Source organism: Podarcis pityusensis, assembly GCF_964106645.2.
Source record: "Podarcis pityusensis genome assembly, chromosome: 5".
Taxonomy (NCBI): Eukaryota; Metazoa; Chordata; class Lepidosauria; order Squamata; family Lacertidae; genus Podarcis; species Podarcis pityusensis.
In genome coordinates, this window is record NC_138032.1 from 36,234,072 (window position 1) to 36,249,984 (window position 15,913).

Sequence of the window (15,913 nt, forward strand, 5' to 3'; positions counted from 1 at the left end):
ACAGCTGACTGGGGCTGTCCAATGAAGCGCATTCAATCTTTGCTTTCTCTATGCTAAAGTCAAGTTCCCCATTTTGTGTGTGTGTGTGTGTGTGTGTGTGTGCCTTTTTAAAAATTACTTTTGCTTGGGCAGGTTTGCTGATGTCAGAGCCCTGCAGGAGCATGGCACCCATGATGAAAGCAGGAAGTCTGGGGATTGTGGAGAGAAATCCCTTCTCCTCCAGTTTAAATCTTGGAGCCAGACTTCCTAGCCTCAAAATAAAATAAAATAAAATAAAATAAAATAAAATAAAAGGGGGGGGGGGAGGTCACAACAGGAAGAGCTTCATTATTGCCTGGCACCGCTTCAAATTATTATTTTCAGCAGAGGCAGCTCTCCCATGCCACTGGGTGTCAGTGGCGCGTATGTGCAAATCCTACTTTGTTGTTGGCAAACACCCATCTATCCAAGAGAAAGGCCTTTGCAACATTCCTCTGGGTGAAGGGGTCCTCTCTTAGGCACTGATATGGAAATTTCTCTTCTATGGAAAGGGAATGACTGCAGGGTTCCTAGGGCGTAGGCTCAGGCGGAATTCCTGGTGCTCTAGTCTGGTCCGTAGACCTGAGTCATGTAAGTCTTTCCAAAAGGGTTTTATTTTTTTAAAGAAAAAAACCAAGAACCGCGTAGAGGATGCCAAGATGTGTTCACGTATTGATGGCCTCAGGAGCTCGGATAATTGGGTCTCCCATGAAAACAATACATTCCGTAATTCTCAGGTTCAGCAGGGAGTTTTTCTTTCTAAATCACAGCCTCAAGGCTCAGCATGATGCAGCTGCACACGTAGGTTAAGAGAGCAAGAATCAGAGCGCAGGGTGGAGAGGATTCAGGCAGCAACCAAGCAAGCCTGACAAACAGCTGTCAGCAGGGATAACTGCAGCCATGGGCTCCAACATAAACAAAGCCACATTACAAGCAGGGAGCTGCCTTGCTGACCCTTCAGCCCTATTGATTCCTAAGGGTTAAAATAGACAATGCTTCAGCTTGAGATCTATGCCCTAAGTGCAGGTGGCTTTCCGAACACGAACTGCCAAGCATGGCAGGGGGTGGTGGAGGGATTTGGAAGAGGAGTCTAGCTTTGAGGGTGGAGGACTTGAACACCCTCGTGCCAGCAATTTGCATTAGGAAAAAACTCCTAGCCAAAGCATATCTGTCTGCACTGGCAATTTGTGTGGGGTTGGTGGTTGGGGACTGAACTTAATGGGCATAGATGCGGAGCTAACGTAACATATAACTTGGCCCCAGTTTTGCATCTGCTCTGCACTGCCGGGAGTTGATTTTCCGCACATCAGGTTTTTTGCATCTCCTGGGAGATAAACTATACAGGTGGGTTACCTGCTGCGGAGGAAGTTATTGTCGTAGTACGTGCAAGATCCGCTCTTGTTGCACTGTTTCCTCCACCAGATGCACGAGGAGTCGATGAGGAAGCCAAAGAGGGCAGGAGCTGGCAGCCAGGCTTCAAAAGAAAGAAAAAGGGTGAGGACCAAAAGGTGCATCTCTCACAGTTAGCTCTGGCCATTATTATTATTATTATTATTATTATTATTATTATTATTTCTATACCACCCTTCATCTGAGGACCACAGGGTGGTTTGCAACATAAAAACACAAAAATACATAACACCATAACACACACACACACAGTTCATTATTTTTAAAAATATTTTTATCAATTCTTAATAATAACAAACATCATATAAACGTAAACATTGAAAAGAAAAGTTTAAATACAACTGTAACCTTTTTTATACTTTTTATATAATCAATACAACATTGAAATGTGGGATTTCCAACTCCCTTTTCTTCCCTGCCCTCTCCATGGTTCCATTATTTTTATTATTAATTCATGCATGTACAAATTAAATTTTCCATCTATTTGTATCTAATTCTATCTTCTGTTAAAATATTGCAAATGTTATTTAGAATCCTGCTGATGTATCAGCCTGTATACAATACTTTGATATATATGCAATAAATATTTCCCATTCATTCCCCCACACACAGTTTAAAAGGTCATAGATTGCCCCATTGAGCACAGCAGGATTTACTTCTGACTGTTCATATTTATTAGTATTGCAGGTCCTGGCAGACACTCACCTAGCAATCTCATCAACAGGAACTGGACTCCAATGGCAAATGACTTTTCATCAGGATTCACCACCCTGAGTAGGATAAAAACACAGTATATGAGATACTTTTGGCTCAAAAGCTAGTTGGTATTGCTCTGGGAGAAAGTTAAGAAGCCTGATGATGTTTTGTGGGTTCATGACACAATGCAGCAAGGTTCAAAGCGGCCAGATCTTTCATGCAGTAAAGCTGAAAATGTCCTGTCCACTGGCCATAAATCAGATCCTGGTCATGTGGTGGCAGGTAAAACATTCTGAGGCCAGCTGAAGGCTAACCTTCCTTATTAAAACATATTCAAACAGCAATGTGGAACTGCAGATTTTCTTCCACTTTAGTGATGTTACGAGCAATTGACTAATATTTTGTGCTTCTGGGACATTTATTCCTTAATTATTATTATTTTTTATACACCGCCCTATAACCGGAGGTCTCAGGGCGGTTCACAAACAAGACCACAACATATAAAATCCTCTTTTTTTGTACCTGTGAGTCACCATTTATGATGAGAAAGTTGGGGAATATATGAGAACAAATAAATATAAAAGCCTGTGGATCCCCTAAATTACAGGTAAGTCTTGCAGAGGTTATCTTCTTGTGTAGTGAAATGTGCTCTGGCCCTAAGTTAGAAATGGATGGCTCTGTTAATTTCACTTTCTATTTTTTCCAGTCTTGAATTTAATTCATCCAGTTTCCATGTGTGTATGATTTTTTTTTATTCACATGAAAATTCACCCACATTTCTCCTAATATTTGCATTTGCACACAATTTTGCCGAGCACAAGCATTTATTTATTTTTTGCAGCAAAAGAATGGACATTTGTGCACTATTTTCACAGTTACCTGCATTTTCATATGCATTCTTTAGATGGCAAACTGCACTGCAAAACTCAAAGGTGTGGATTCTGAAGGAGAGCTATCTTTTGGTTTGCATATTGATGCATGCATGATATGTGAATTGGAAGAGTTAATGTGAATTTCTTTCCCCCTACTCTGCCCTACTGTGCCTACTTACCTTAGCACCATCATGTAGAGAGGGTTGTGACACAGGCAGGCAACCAAGGCAGCAAAGGAGATGAGGAAAATAACAGGCAGCAGCAAAGAAGCACAACGGATTGGGCAGGAACCAGTCTTTGCTGAGGACTGGCCATTGCTGGTTTTGATACAGGAGCAGTTTGTGTAGATCTGATTGGAATAGCAGAGGAGAAAGTCAACTTCATTTCTGGGAATCCATTATGTTCAGGGAGGGACCACAAGGTCCGGTGCTGGAGCAGAGGATCTTTGCAAGCAGAAGGACACAGGTTTCAATTCCTGATGTCTCCAATTAAAAGGCTTGGGTAGCAGGCAATGTGAAAACCATCTGCCTGGAAAGCCGCTGTCAATCAGAGCAGCAATTTGGTCGTCAGGGGAGTGTGGGAATACGCTTGTGGAAGGAAGGCAGTACTGCACTAATGTGACTGAGAATTCATACAGTGCTTTTAAAAATCAAATGTGTGATTTGAAAACTTGTGATCTAATCCCCTGAGAGCTTATGGCAGTTCTCAATACTTTGAATATGGGCACACAGGTAAATGGAGAGATGAAAAAAAGTACTCTTGCTAATACTTGATCCAAATTGGTTCAGCCAAGGTCACAAGAACAGCAACAACTACAAACATCACGTAGAAAAGGTTGTGACACAGGCAGGTAAGCAATGCAGCAAATGAGACAAGGAACATAAGAGGCTTCCAACAGATGCTCATATTTTGGCTGTATATGTGACATGTCAATGATATACTGGTGATATTATTAAGAGGGCCCTTTAGGGTGATCTTAAGTACTGGGGTGGTACATCAGGCTTCCTCTTGAAGATGTAGGGCATGAGCCATTATAGGTTAAAACCTGGATTGTGTTTGGAAGACCATGTAGTACCAGAGCATCTTACTAGTGGAGCAATCAAATGAACCAGTGGTCCATTTACCCACTCTGTTATCAACTTTGAATGGCAGAAGCGCTTCAAATTCTCAGACACAGCTTTTCCCAAGATGCTGCTTTATTGGGGATGTCTGGAATTGAACCTGCGGAGCATGTGTTCTCCAACAGAACAATGGATTCCCCGCGAAGTCACTATTTTCAACAGTTAGGCCTACTGGAGCCGATACTGAGTATAACTCAATGGCTCAGGAGCCCAAAGCTCTAGCAACACCTCTGTATGTTGAGCACTACAGTGGTACCTTGGTTTGCAACCGCTTTGGATTACAACCATTTTGGATTACAACCACGTCAAACCTGGAAGTGTGTGTCCCTTTTTTTGGATTACAACCCATTTTTTGGGATTACAAACAATTTGGGGGGGGAGGCCGCATTGGCGAAAGTGTGCTTTGGGTTACAACCTGTTTTGGTTTACAACTGGACCTCTGGAATGGATTATGGTTGTAAACCAAGGTACCACTGTATTTAGATTTGAGGCCATTAAGATGAGCGGACATTCAGTATTCTAGATCCTCTTACCAGCCCCTGGAGTTTTCCATCAGTACTACTACGTACCTTCACACTGGATGTGGAAGAATTACTGAATAAACCAGTACAACCAGCGTGGCAGGGAGAAAGGTACTCCACGCCATCATCTCCACAGACTGGGTGGAAGAGATAGTCTGAGCAGGAGCACATCCTGTTGCATTGAGCCTGTCCTGGGGAACTTGATGTCCTGCCAGAAAAAGAGAGGCAAAATAAAATGAAATTAAAGAAGATGGGTGAAAGATACTTTTTTTAAAAAATGCATTGGGTGATTAACCTTTGTTTTCCAGTCTGTTATTGTTGAGTTCTTGCCACTTGGAAGTCTGGCCTCCTGCCTAGGACTTACCCACCCAAGATACGTCTAAGGTTTTTCAGTGAACTCGGTCATAATTATTACTCACACGCACATGCAGACAAAACACTCACGTACCTGGGTGGGGAAACATTTGATGCCTGGAGGAATCAACCTGAGCTGAGTCTTACCAGTAAAAAGGGGGGGGGGGGGGACCCACCATTGAACACCCAAAGTGGAACAAAGATGAAAAAAGCCAGTCAAAAGAAAATGAGAATGAAAACTGGAAACATTCTAGGTGCAAAGTACGATCCAAGGTCAGTATCACATTGGATGTGTACAATATTGAGAGCTGCCATTTAGACAAACCTTGTCCACTTTGACCCCCATCAGCTCTCTGAGACCTCAATTAGAGAAATTCCATAGCCTTGGAAGCCCTGAGAGTCTTTTATATGGAAGGTGACCTGGAGTCAGTCTCTTTTAATGTGCCAATAACATTTCCTACCACTCAGCTTCCCCGCTCTCTGAAATACCATGGGGAATAGAAAGAATAGAAAGGAGGAAGAAATGATTCAGTGGCAATTGTTGGGGTTTATCAAAGGAAAGTGTGAAGGGGGAAATCTGCGCACCCATGATTTTAGAGCTGATGACTCAAAGTCAGGGATGGTGAATCTGTGTCCCTCCAGATGTTGCTGGACTCCAACTCCCATTATCCCTAATCACTGGTCATGCTAGTTGGGGCTGATGGGAGTTGTGGTCCAGCCATCTTTGGAGGGCCGCAGGTCCCCCACCCCTGCACTAAATTCTAATTCCCCACCCCCACCCCACGGTGCTTAATGGAAAGCAGAACGTGTTACCTGTCTGGATAAATTTCTGCTATCTTCTCTGTAGAGCAACCCATGAAGAACAGAGGGAGGCAGCAAAGTGTGGAGACGAGGAGCACACTGATGGCAAACCGTGGGATAGCTTTGAGGGAGAAAGCAAAACGCTTCATGACAAGACCTCCAAACAGCATTCCTAGGGCAGCTGCAGGAAGGTTCACGGATCCTGCAAAAAAAGGGGGGGTGGAGAGGAAGCAATGGGAGACAGTGGTTCATAACTGAAAGCAACTTTATTTTTTTAGCAAAAGCATGAAGTCAATCTTACAGCTGGCATAGAACTGTACTCTATTTTGCATGGCGAGGCCAACACAGAGTACTCCTACTGAGTCCTGGTCACTACCTCAGGGGCTGCTCCACATGCAATGAGATTCCTACAAGGGAAGCGTCCTTTTTGTGAGAGTCTGCATGAATCTGGCATGTAACGCCTAGTTGCAATGACTTCATGTTTGTAATTCAGAAAAAGTGTACTTGTTCTGGGTAACTCATCATCATCATCAAACCTTTTATTGGCATCACATACAAACATCCATAGTAAATCAGTACAGAATTACCACCTCCCCAATGTCGCAGATGAAAAGAGGCAAAACAGTCTAACATTACATCTCTAGGTCTCCAGGGAGATCAGACATCTGCAATGTGTTTCTGCGACAAAAAACCAAATAAAGATATTTAGCCATTAACTTGGTGAGCTCCTGATCATTCCTCAGTAATAGAAAATGTATGACCTCCAACTCTGGTTTCCATTTGGGGATGCAGAGTTGATCTAGAAACTGCTGGTGGAGATCAGCATATAGTTAACATTTAAGAACCATAGAAGTAAGAGTTTTCAGCAGGTGGTCTTCACATGGGCAAATTCTTTCTCCTTCCACCATTCCCGAGAACCTTCCCCAAAGGAGGTTTGATGGATTTGAATTAAACCTGGCCAGTGAAAATGCCCTTCTTTCTTGAGGGATAAGCAGCAATCGAAGATAATTGTGATTAGTTTCATATGCCCAAGAAAGTTGAAAGTAAAGAGGGGAACATGTTTTCTCTGCTGCTGCTGTTAGTTCCTGGCGTTCAATGTCCCACAACCTAGTTTTTATTATAGCCTTGGCAGATGGTGGGGGCATCGATCGCAAAAGTTCTGGGTAAATAAGGTCAGCCTCCACTCTCTAAGGAGATGGAGGACACCTCCTGCTTCCAGCACAGCTTTGTCCCATGTTACAGGCAGGATTCAAGATAGAAGGAGTGTTTCCTTCTAGTTTCAGAATGCTTTTGTTGCGTTTTTGAATTATGTAACTGTTTGCCCATGCTGCAGGGCCGTCAGCTTGTTTAGAAGGGTGCTAGTTTATCCTGCCTATCTCAAAGGGTCTATCCAAGCAGAGTTTGGCTTCATCACTTAACTGAGGAAGCTGTAAGTGTGTAGTATACAGATACATACATACACACACACACACACACACAGAGAGAGAGAGAGAGAGAGAGAGAGAGAGAGAGAGAGAGAGAAGAAAAGAAAAGGGAAGCACAGTGAGCTGATTCACAACCAGGATAGATGGAAATGCTTGACCGTTGCCCACACAAACACTGTCCAACTGCAGAAGGCCCCACAGCAACTTCCTTAATTAAATTATTTTTGACTCCATGACTCCAACACCCACAAACATTTAGAGCTCTGCCAAACCAAAGTCTGCCCTGACTCCTGAGTAATGTTCATTGCCTGGTGTGGTTAAAGGGCACCCATTCTTTCCATGAGTGGCCCAAGGACTAGAGAGGTAGCCAATGGAGGACTATCTGTCAACGTTTTTGACAGATAGTTAAAGGAAGAGAAACATAGTGATTCCACTGTTTCCTTTCGCATTTTAAGGAACAAATATTGACAAAATATCTCAAAAAGGATACTTTGTTGCAAGAACAAATAGAAGTTCTCCCCCTAGAGGGAGACTGTGAAACTGTAACTAATTCCAGGGAGCTTGCAGCTGTCACAGATTACAATCGTGGGAATGGACTTGTGACCTTGTAGGACAATGTATTCAGAGGCTCTGTTGTGTGCTCTCTGGAAAACAAGTGCCATACTGGAACAGTTAAATGAGAAGATGGATTTGATGACTAATGCGGCCAGAATTTTTGAACAGGCAGTGGGAAACTATGTGGAGCCCACCCAGGAATTAGAACAGGAGTGCGTCCTGACAGAGCAGATGAGAGAAGAGGATGTTGCTGAATCTTGGGCGCCAGAGATGGAGGGAGCTGCGGCCTTGCAGGAGCATGAGCTTTTGGACTTGACAAATGAACTTGGAAAAAGCCAGATTTGGAAAGATAAAGTTTGGATTGGTTTGGAAATGGGGGGTTGGATAGACCCCCCTACGCAGGGATGTTTGGACTTTCCGAGTCTGGCAATGGGCCGTGAGATGTTTGAAGCTGTGGGGGCTCTCAATTTTGGAGGGATTCTGAAACATGTTTTTAAATACCACATGGAGTTGAGTCTGGACTATGGAAAAGGGGCTGATTTGCTGAAAAGGGTCAAAAACATCACCAAGCTGGAGTTCCCACGAGTGAAAGGAGAATATGAAGAAGAGCTGCGGAAGGGACATGGAAGAGATTTAAGGGCCTCGGATATAAGGTTACCAGGTTAATGCGCTAGATCGATGGGATAAAAAGGACTGACAAAACCCGGGACCAGGAGGAAGGGACGCTGGAGGAAGACTCGATTATTTTTATCTCTTTTTTTTATTACCAGGATTGTTTTATAAAATTGATGAATGTTAGAAAAATGCTGGAATGAAATTACTTGGCTCTAGTAAAAATGTTTAAAGAATTAGGTAAGAATATTATGGTTGTGAGAAGTCGGTAAAAATAAGATTTAAGTTTTAAGTTTTTAAGGTTTTCTATAAGATAAGATGAAAATAGATTAAGGTAATGTAATGACAGAATATTATGAAATATGGAAAGGCTTTGCTGCGATAATTATTAACTAGGATACAAAAAAAGGGAGGAGGAGGAGGTCAAAGAAAGAAGGTAATGAAAGTTGAGGATTTGAGAATGATGGAGTTATTATTGTCTGTCTGCGGCGTATTTTTGTTTTTTGAATTTGTATTGTTTGATGTGGTTTGTTTTTTCTTTGTTCCTTTTTCCCCCCTTTTCTGCTTTGTTTTTTCTCTGTAATTTAAATTTTTTTTCAATAAATATCATTTTTTTAAAAATAAATAAATAGAGAGGTAGCCAATGATTGCCTAGTTGCCTTTGACTGCCCTACCCTGTCCTCCTCCAATCAGATTGGACTGCCGGATAGTATGATACCAAGAAGGACTGGCTCCAAAGCCTTGAGGAACGTAACCTGGCTATAACTTTATTCTGAGAAGGTTTGGGCTGTAATAAGTAAACATCATGATTAGTCGAGAGGCATTGCCATTCCCTCACCAATGAGGAAGTTTGCATAGGAAGAGGTCGTGCCAAACTGTTTCTCTAGGAACTTGTTGAGGAAGGTGGAGAGGCCAGCAATGACGGAGGAGAAGCTGCACTGGGCCAAAACCAGGAACATGAAGAGCGGATTGAGGAGTAGCCTCAGGAAGCCCTGGGGAAACTCTGAAGGCAAAAACAGGGGAACAAGTCAGTCATACAGAGGGCCTCACCAGTTGCATGAGCAACAGAGAGCATGCTTTAAAACAACAACACTCTTACGATCTCATTTATTTAACACCTTTTTATCATGCTCTTCATTCCATTTAAAATGGTCGTGCTGGTTCAAAATTGGTTAGATGCAGCACAAAACACAACAATAAACCTATAAGGGGAAAATAAAGAGATTCTAAAAACATACACATTTTAAATATACATGGGTGTACAAAAGAGTTTCTGCATACCACCAAAAGCACTGTGGTGTCAGGTGCCAGGTGAGTCTCTATAGCAGGGATAGAGAACCTGTGGCCTTCCAAATGTTGTTGGACCACGCTAGCTGGGGCTGATGGGAGTTGTAGTCCACCAGCCACAGGCTCCCCATCCCTGCTTTGTAGGGAACAGCATTCAATAGACAGGATGTCAGTACCTAGGAGGCCCTTTCCTTTGTTGTCACATATCTTACCCTATCATAAATGTTAGTTACACCAAAAAGTCCCGTGGAATTCTATTCCCATTGGGCCAGACTATTAAGGCATGTCAAACCTGGCTTCTGTTTCTAACGTCAGTGATGCCTTGGCTGGACTGATTTAGGTTCTTAACTGGCCTTCTGCTAAATGCTTAAGGGAAAGGTTACAGTATCAAAAACAGACTGCGGTGGGTTTACATTAACAATATCTTTTGTAAAAAGAGAGTGCTATCAATGGCTACAAATCATTATGTCTATGGTCTGTGTCCCGGTCCAGAGGCTACATGCCTCTGAAATTTCAGTTGTTGGAGAATAACCTTATGTCCTGTTTAGGGGCTTCTCAGAGGCAGCTGGCAGGCCACTGCCAAACGGGAGGCTGGACTAGATAGGGCCTGGGCTTGCTCCAGAAAGGTTCTTTGATTCTTCCTTCTTGTAACATGCAGCATGGTCATATGTAGCTAAACTGATGAGCTTTGCACAAAAGCAGCAGAGGCTGCAGCCAAGAAGCCTTTCAGGAGAACATCAAAATAACAAAATCATACACAGCTGCTAGCTAAGATAAGGATACAGGTGTGGGTGCTAAGGGATCTTGTATTTCTAAACAGTTCCTTTTTTGCAGTGTAGCCTGAAAGCTGAAAGTTGGTAAGAAAAGCCTTTACTTTTGGTGAATTCTACCAGTGATCCTTCCTCTGCCTTGGCCTTCTCAATCTTCTTCAGGACGTCCACCTCATATTCCGCCTGCTGGGACAGAAGCAAAGAGAATGGTTTTTGTGTGTGAACAGGAGGGTGACGGTTCGTTTTGTCCTCAGGAAACAAGGTCCTGAGCATGCAGAGCAAGCATGAAGGAGGGTGCGGATCCTGGGAGCAGGCCCAGCAAAAGAGAAATAATTGTGGGGTGTGTGCGTGTTCTTCTCTGAGCATAACAGCGACAGCAAAAAAGACTGAGGCAAGAAACAAACAAAAAAGGCAGGCTCATCTGGAAAAAAACTGACCTTGCCCACAATACAAACTACCTTCCACCTGCTTCCATATAGCTTTCCTTGATTTGGCTATTGCCAAGGCTGGCACCTTTACCCCCATTTTGAACACTGACTTGATGAATACGAAGGGAAGCTATGGCAGAACTTTTGCCTCTTGATTTACAAAGTGATTGGAAAACTTTAGGGGCGGCTTTTGAGCTACTTTTTGTACCATCACCCTCTGCTTGGGGTGCCTGCTATGTCCACCTACAGAGAGGGATACTGAAAAAGCTCATCTGGTAGAGAGCATGAGACTCTTAATCTCAGAGTCAGGGGTTCAAGCCCCACATTGGGCAAAAGATTCCTGCATTGCAGGGGGTTGGACTAGATGGCCCTCGTGGTCCCTTGAACTCTACAGTTCTATGATTAACTGCTCTCCTGGTGCCATGAAGGGTAATAACAGAAAAGGGAATACACACACACACACACACACACACACACACACTATAAAAGCCTTCATATGAGATTAAGATGAGGATGCATATTTCTCCCCTCTTACTGTATTTCAAAGTAAGGAAAGGACTCAGAGCTATACTGAATATGCAAGACAAAGACTAACACTGGGATGCTTGATAGTATTTCCAACATCTTTGTTAATGGCTTTAAACACACACACACACACACACACACACACACACACACACACAGTATTTACATGCTGCCTTCCTTGCCATGGAATGGCACCCCTAAACAGAGTTTTTTCATTTCAATAGGTTGCTCATTCTTCAGACACAAGGTAGGCTAGAATAAGGTAATAAACCTCTCTGCCCAAATGCTCCAGCCTTGATTGTTTTGAGGTCCACTCTCAGCATATCCCCTGTGTATATACTGTTGGTGAGACAGGCATTTAAGGTGTTATGCTTCTATCAACAGCAAGAGGCTCTGCCCAGTGGAATAATGTGATTGCAGAGTACAGATCCTACACTGGAAGTCATGCAGGCGAAACCCATGCAGGCAGGCTTTTCTTCATAGTGACTATTGTAGCACCTACAGAGCCCAAATTAATAAATCAGAAAACTGATGTACAGAAATAGGGGACGAGACAAGAGTTCTTGCTCAAGCAAGCTGCTACCTAAGAAGCAGGCAAATAGGAAAGTGGTTTAAAATAGAAAAATACAGGCCCAATCCAGGACGGCCCTGCCTTCTTCATCTTCCCAGTGGGCCAAATAGACTTCCCCTCTGGAACAACAGAGGTTCCTCAGAGGAATTTTTCCCTTGCAAGGGTTCACCTATCACTTTGGAAAAGCCCTGCTGCCTCTTGGCTCTCAACAGCTGTAGTTGGCCCTCAACAGCTGTAGTTGGAAAGGGTTGCCCTTCTCTTCACCACCAGCAGAGACACTTACCCTCGCTTTGAGCATATACCGGGGGAAGAAGAAATAGGGAATGGACGTGAGCACCAAGCAGCCCGAGGCAATGAGGAGTCCCAGCCACCAGGCTCCAATCCAGCGCTGGTCTCCTGGGACCAACTGCACATCCTCTGAAAAGAGATGGAGAAATTAAAAAAGAGCTTCGTGAGTCCACTTTCTGGTACAGTGGTACATTGGGTTAAGAACTTAATTCGTTCTGGGACTTCCGGGTTGGCGCCATCGGTAATGGCGGATTCCCTCTGAGTTTCTGAGGGACCAGCTCCGCGGGATCGGGTCGGACTGCTGCGGCGAAGCGGGGACCCTTTAAAAATCACGGGCGGGTGAAGCCTGTGAACGTGGGGACTCGGCGGGCATCTTTTGCGCCCCCCCAAACTGCGAAGGGACCCTTTTAGGGGTTCCGGAGCGAGACGGGGTGAGCGGCGCGGTGCTGAGAGTCGACTGCTTCTTCCGCGGAGTGAAGCCGCACAGCCGTTATCGGAGAGCGCTGACTTTTTCCTGGGACAATTTGACTTCTAAAACAACTACCCGTGAGTAGGATAAAATTGGATTTGAAGGGAAAAATAATTTAATTCGGCACCGAAGCGGGAAGGCATAAACAGGAAGTCCGCCTTCCTTTCTTGTAAACAGATCAAAGCAAAGAGACTGTAAGCGGAAACTTTGAAAGACGTTTGAATAAAGACTTAAATCCTAACATCAGAAAAGCGATCTCCCCTCCGGATTGCAGGAGAGGAGGGGGGAAAGGTTTGAACTGTATTTATCTGCAAAAAAAGAGGGAAAGGAAGCTAAAATCCACCGCTTAGAGCCTGGGAACGGACTGCCCTGAGACAAGGAATGCCGCTCTGTGAAAAGCACTATCGGTAAACAGAGTACTTTTGACAGCTAACTCTGCAAGAGAGATACAGTGTTTCTGGACTTCTCCTGGCTTTAAAGTAACTGATTAAGTGCAATTGAAACTGCTGTTTTTTTGTGAATTGGGGGATTTATAAGGACTACTTTTTTTCTTTTAAGTTGCAAGCTTTGATTGTTACTGTGTTCCCCTAGAGGAGGCTTGACATTGCTACAATAACAACTGGGCTAGGGGAATTTTCCATTTCAAAACAAATTCTAACTGTGGGACTGACCTTGGACTTCTATGAGAGTGTTATGGCAGATGGAAGAGGAAAGTTAGAGCTGATTCAGGAAAAAACTACTAGGTCTGGCAGACCCTATCGGACAGATACTGCGTCGCAGCGAAGAGCTTCAACATCTGGTCCTTCTGGACCATCTGGATTATCAGGGGTTGCACCCCCACAAGCTAAACCAAAAGTAATGTCGTCTGAAGATGTTTTGGCTCTGGCACTAGGAAAAATTAATGAATCTTTGGAAAATTTAACCAAACAAGTAGCTGAAACAAATAAACAAGTAGCCTAAGCATCAGTTAAAATTGACCAAAATACTACAAGTATTAATAATTTGGGACAGAAGGTGAATACCAATACAGAGACTATTGAGAAATTGTTACAGGAATCTGCTTTGACCCGAAAGACAGCCGAAGAAGCAAAAGACATAGCAACTGCTACTCAAGAGAAGATACCACCGATATATAGGCAACTCGAGGACCATGGTTTGACGTTGTCTATGATTGAATTGAAGGAGAAACGAAGAAATTTGAGAATCAGGGCTGTACCAGAACTTGAGAAAGATAACTTGACTGACTTTCTTACGCAGGAATTTGCAGACTTCTGGCAACAGGATTTGGGGAAGGAAGAATTTAAGATAGTGAGCGCATTTAGACTTGGAAGAGGAGGAAGGAAGAACAAGGTGAGAGACTGTTTGATTACCCTTCGAACAAAAGAGGAGAGAGACAAAATCTTGAATCTGCATTACCAAAAGACTCTGGAAATATATGAGTCAAGTGTGGAGATATTTAAGGACATTCCAAAACATCTTTTGGACTTAAGGCTTAATTACGGAGATCTGGTTGCCCTGCTGAGAAGTAATAGAATCATCTTTAGGTGGGAATTCCCTCAAGGCCTGTCCTTTAAATATAAAGGAAGAAAGATAAAAATAAGATCAGTCAATGACAAAGATAGATTCTTGAAAGACCACGGAGAAGATCTACAGAAAGAAGTGGAATCTGGAGAAGAGACAAAAGCACCGGAAAGAGGAATAATAGATATAGCAAACTTACCTTTTGGATTGCATGGTTCAGAGAAAGTGACACCACCGACAGAACAAGAACAAACACTTGGCGCAGTTGGAGGTAAAGCGAAGTAACCCCATCATGGCTCTGCAACTATTAAGCTGGAATTGTAATGGCCTCAATTCTCCTCGGAAAAGGAAAAGTGTTTTTCATTTACTAAAAAAGGAACAATTGGACTTGATTTGCCTACAGGAAACACACGTGATAAGGCTACACAGGAAAGTATTGATTAACAAGAGATTGGGACAGGAGTTTATTTCATCTGATAAAGTTAAAAAAAGAGGAGTAGTGATTTATGCAAAGGAGAGACTATCACCAAAATTCATTTTTAAAGACGATCAAGGAAGATTTGTGGCAATTGAAATTCAAGTTCAAGGAGAGAAATTTTTGATAGTAGGAATTTATGCACCGAATGAGGGGAAATTTGAATTCTTTAAAAAGTTGCATGAGACCTTAATGGACTATTTGGATTACAATCTGATTTTGATGGGGGATATGAATGGAGTAGTATCTACAAATATGGATAAGGCACAAAGACAAGTGGTCACCAAGGATGGTAGACTACCGAAAACATTTTTCGAGATGACAGACAATTTGGACTTAGTTGATACTTGGAGAACAAAGAATCCCTTGGGAAGAGAGGGAACCTTCTTTTCTGAAGCCAAGATGACATGGACTAGAATCGACCAAATATGGGTGACTAGAGGAATGGCACCAAAGATAAAGAAAGCAGAAATTTGTCCAATAACCTGCTCCGACCACAATGCTGTAAGGATGGAGATGAAACTAATATCAACTGGCTCCTTCAGATGGAGGATGAATGACATCTTATTCAGAGATGATGAAGTATATAAAAAGGCCCAAAAAACCTTGAGAGACTATTTTGAGATAAATATGAATACTAATGTAGAAAAAAGAGTAATCTGGGACGCAAGCAAAGCGGTCATGAGAGGGTTTCTGATACAACAGAATGCTATAAAGAAGAGAAGCCAAAATGAGAAGAAAGATAAAATTCTGGAGAAAATAAAAGAAAGTGAGAAGAAATTGAGAGCAAAACCAAAGTCGCAGGAGATTTTGAGAGAAATAAAGTTATATCAAGTACAATATATGGAAATGATGAATCAGGAAATAGAATGGAAAATTAAACAAATGAGACAAAAAACATTTGAATCAGCTAATAAATGTGGGAAATTGTTGGCTTGGCAAATGAAAAAAAGACAAAAATTAAATACTATCACAAATTTAGAAGTGGAAGGAAAGAACATACACAACCCAACTGAGATTAGAAACTGTCTCCAGAGGTACTTTAAACAATTATACACACAAGGGCCACAGAAAGAAATGGACATAGATCGATTTCTGAAGACAAATGGATTACAAAAAATCTCTCAAGAAAGTAAATTAATGTTGAATTATAAAATATCTGAACAGGAGGTAGAAGGTGCCATTCAAAATATGC

At 42.7% G+C, this 15,913-nt stretch overlaps 1 protein-coding gene across 2 annotated transcripts in view; it reads right to left on the minus strand.

Annotated features, from left to right (window-relative positions):
• The window catches only part of SLCO2A1 (solute carrier organic anion transporter family member 2A1), a 63,029-nt gene that overhangs the window by 1,267 nt on the left and 45,849 nt on the right, over window positions 1-15,913 (minus strand). Inside the window, exons 6-13 of one of the 2 annotated variants that reach the window (XM_081007299.1) lie at window positions 12,249-12,382; window positions 10,546-10,627; window positions 9,223-9,387; window positions 5,806-5,995; window positions 4,687-4,846; window positions 3,176-3,345; window positions 2,134-2,198; window positions 1,372-1,492 (exon numbers count right to left, since the gene is read on the minus strand). In XM_081007299.1, coding sequence (XP_080863425.1) covers window positions 1,372-1,492; window positions 2,134-2,198; window positions 3,176-3,345; window positions 4,687-4,846; window positions 5,806-5,995; window positions 9,223-9,387; window positions 10,546-10,627; window positions 12,249-12,382 — 1,087 coding nt within the window. The remainder of the gene's footprint in view (window positions 1-1,371; window positions 1,493-2,133; window positions 2,199-3,175; window positions 3,346-4,686; window positions 4,847-5,805; window positions 5,996-9,222; window positions 9,388-10,545; window positions 10,628-12,248; window positions 12,383-15,913) is intronic. The other variant, XM_081007300.1, reaches the window with a different exon arrangement.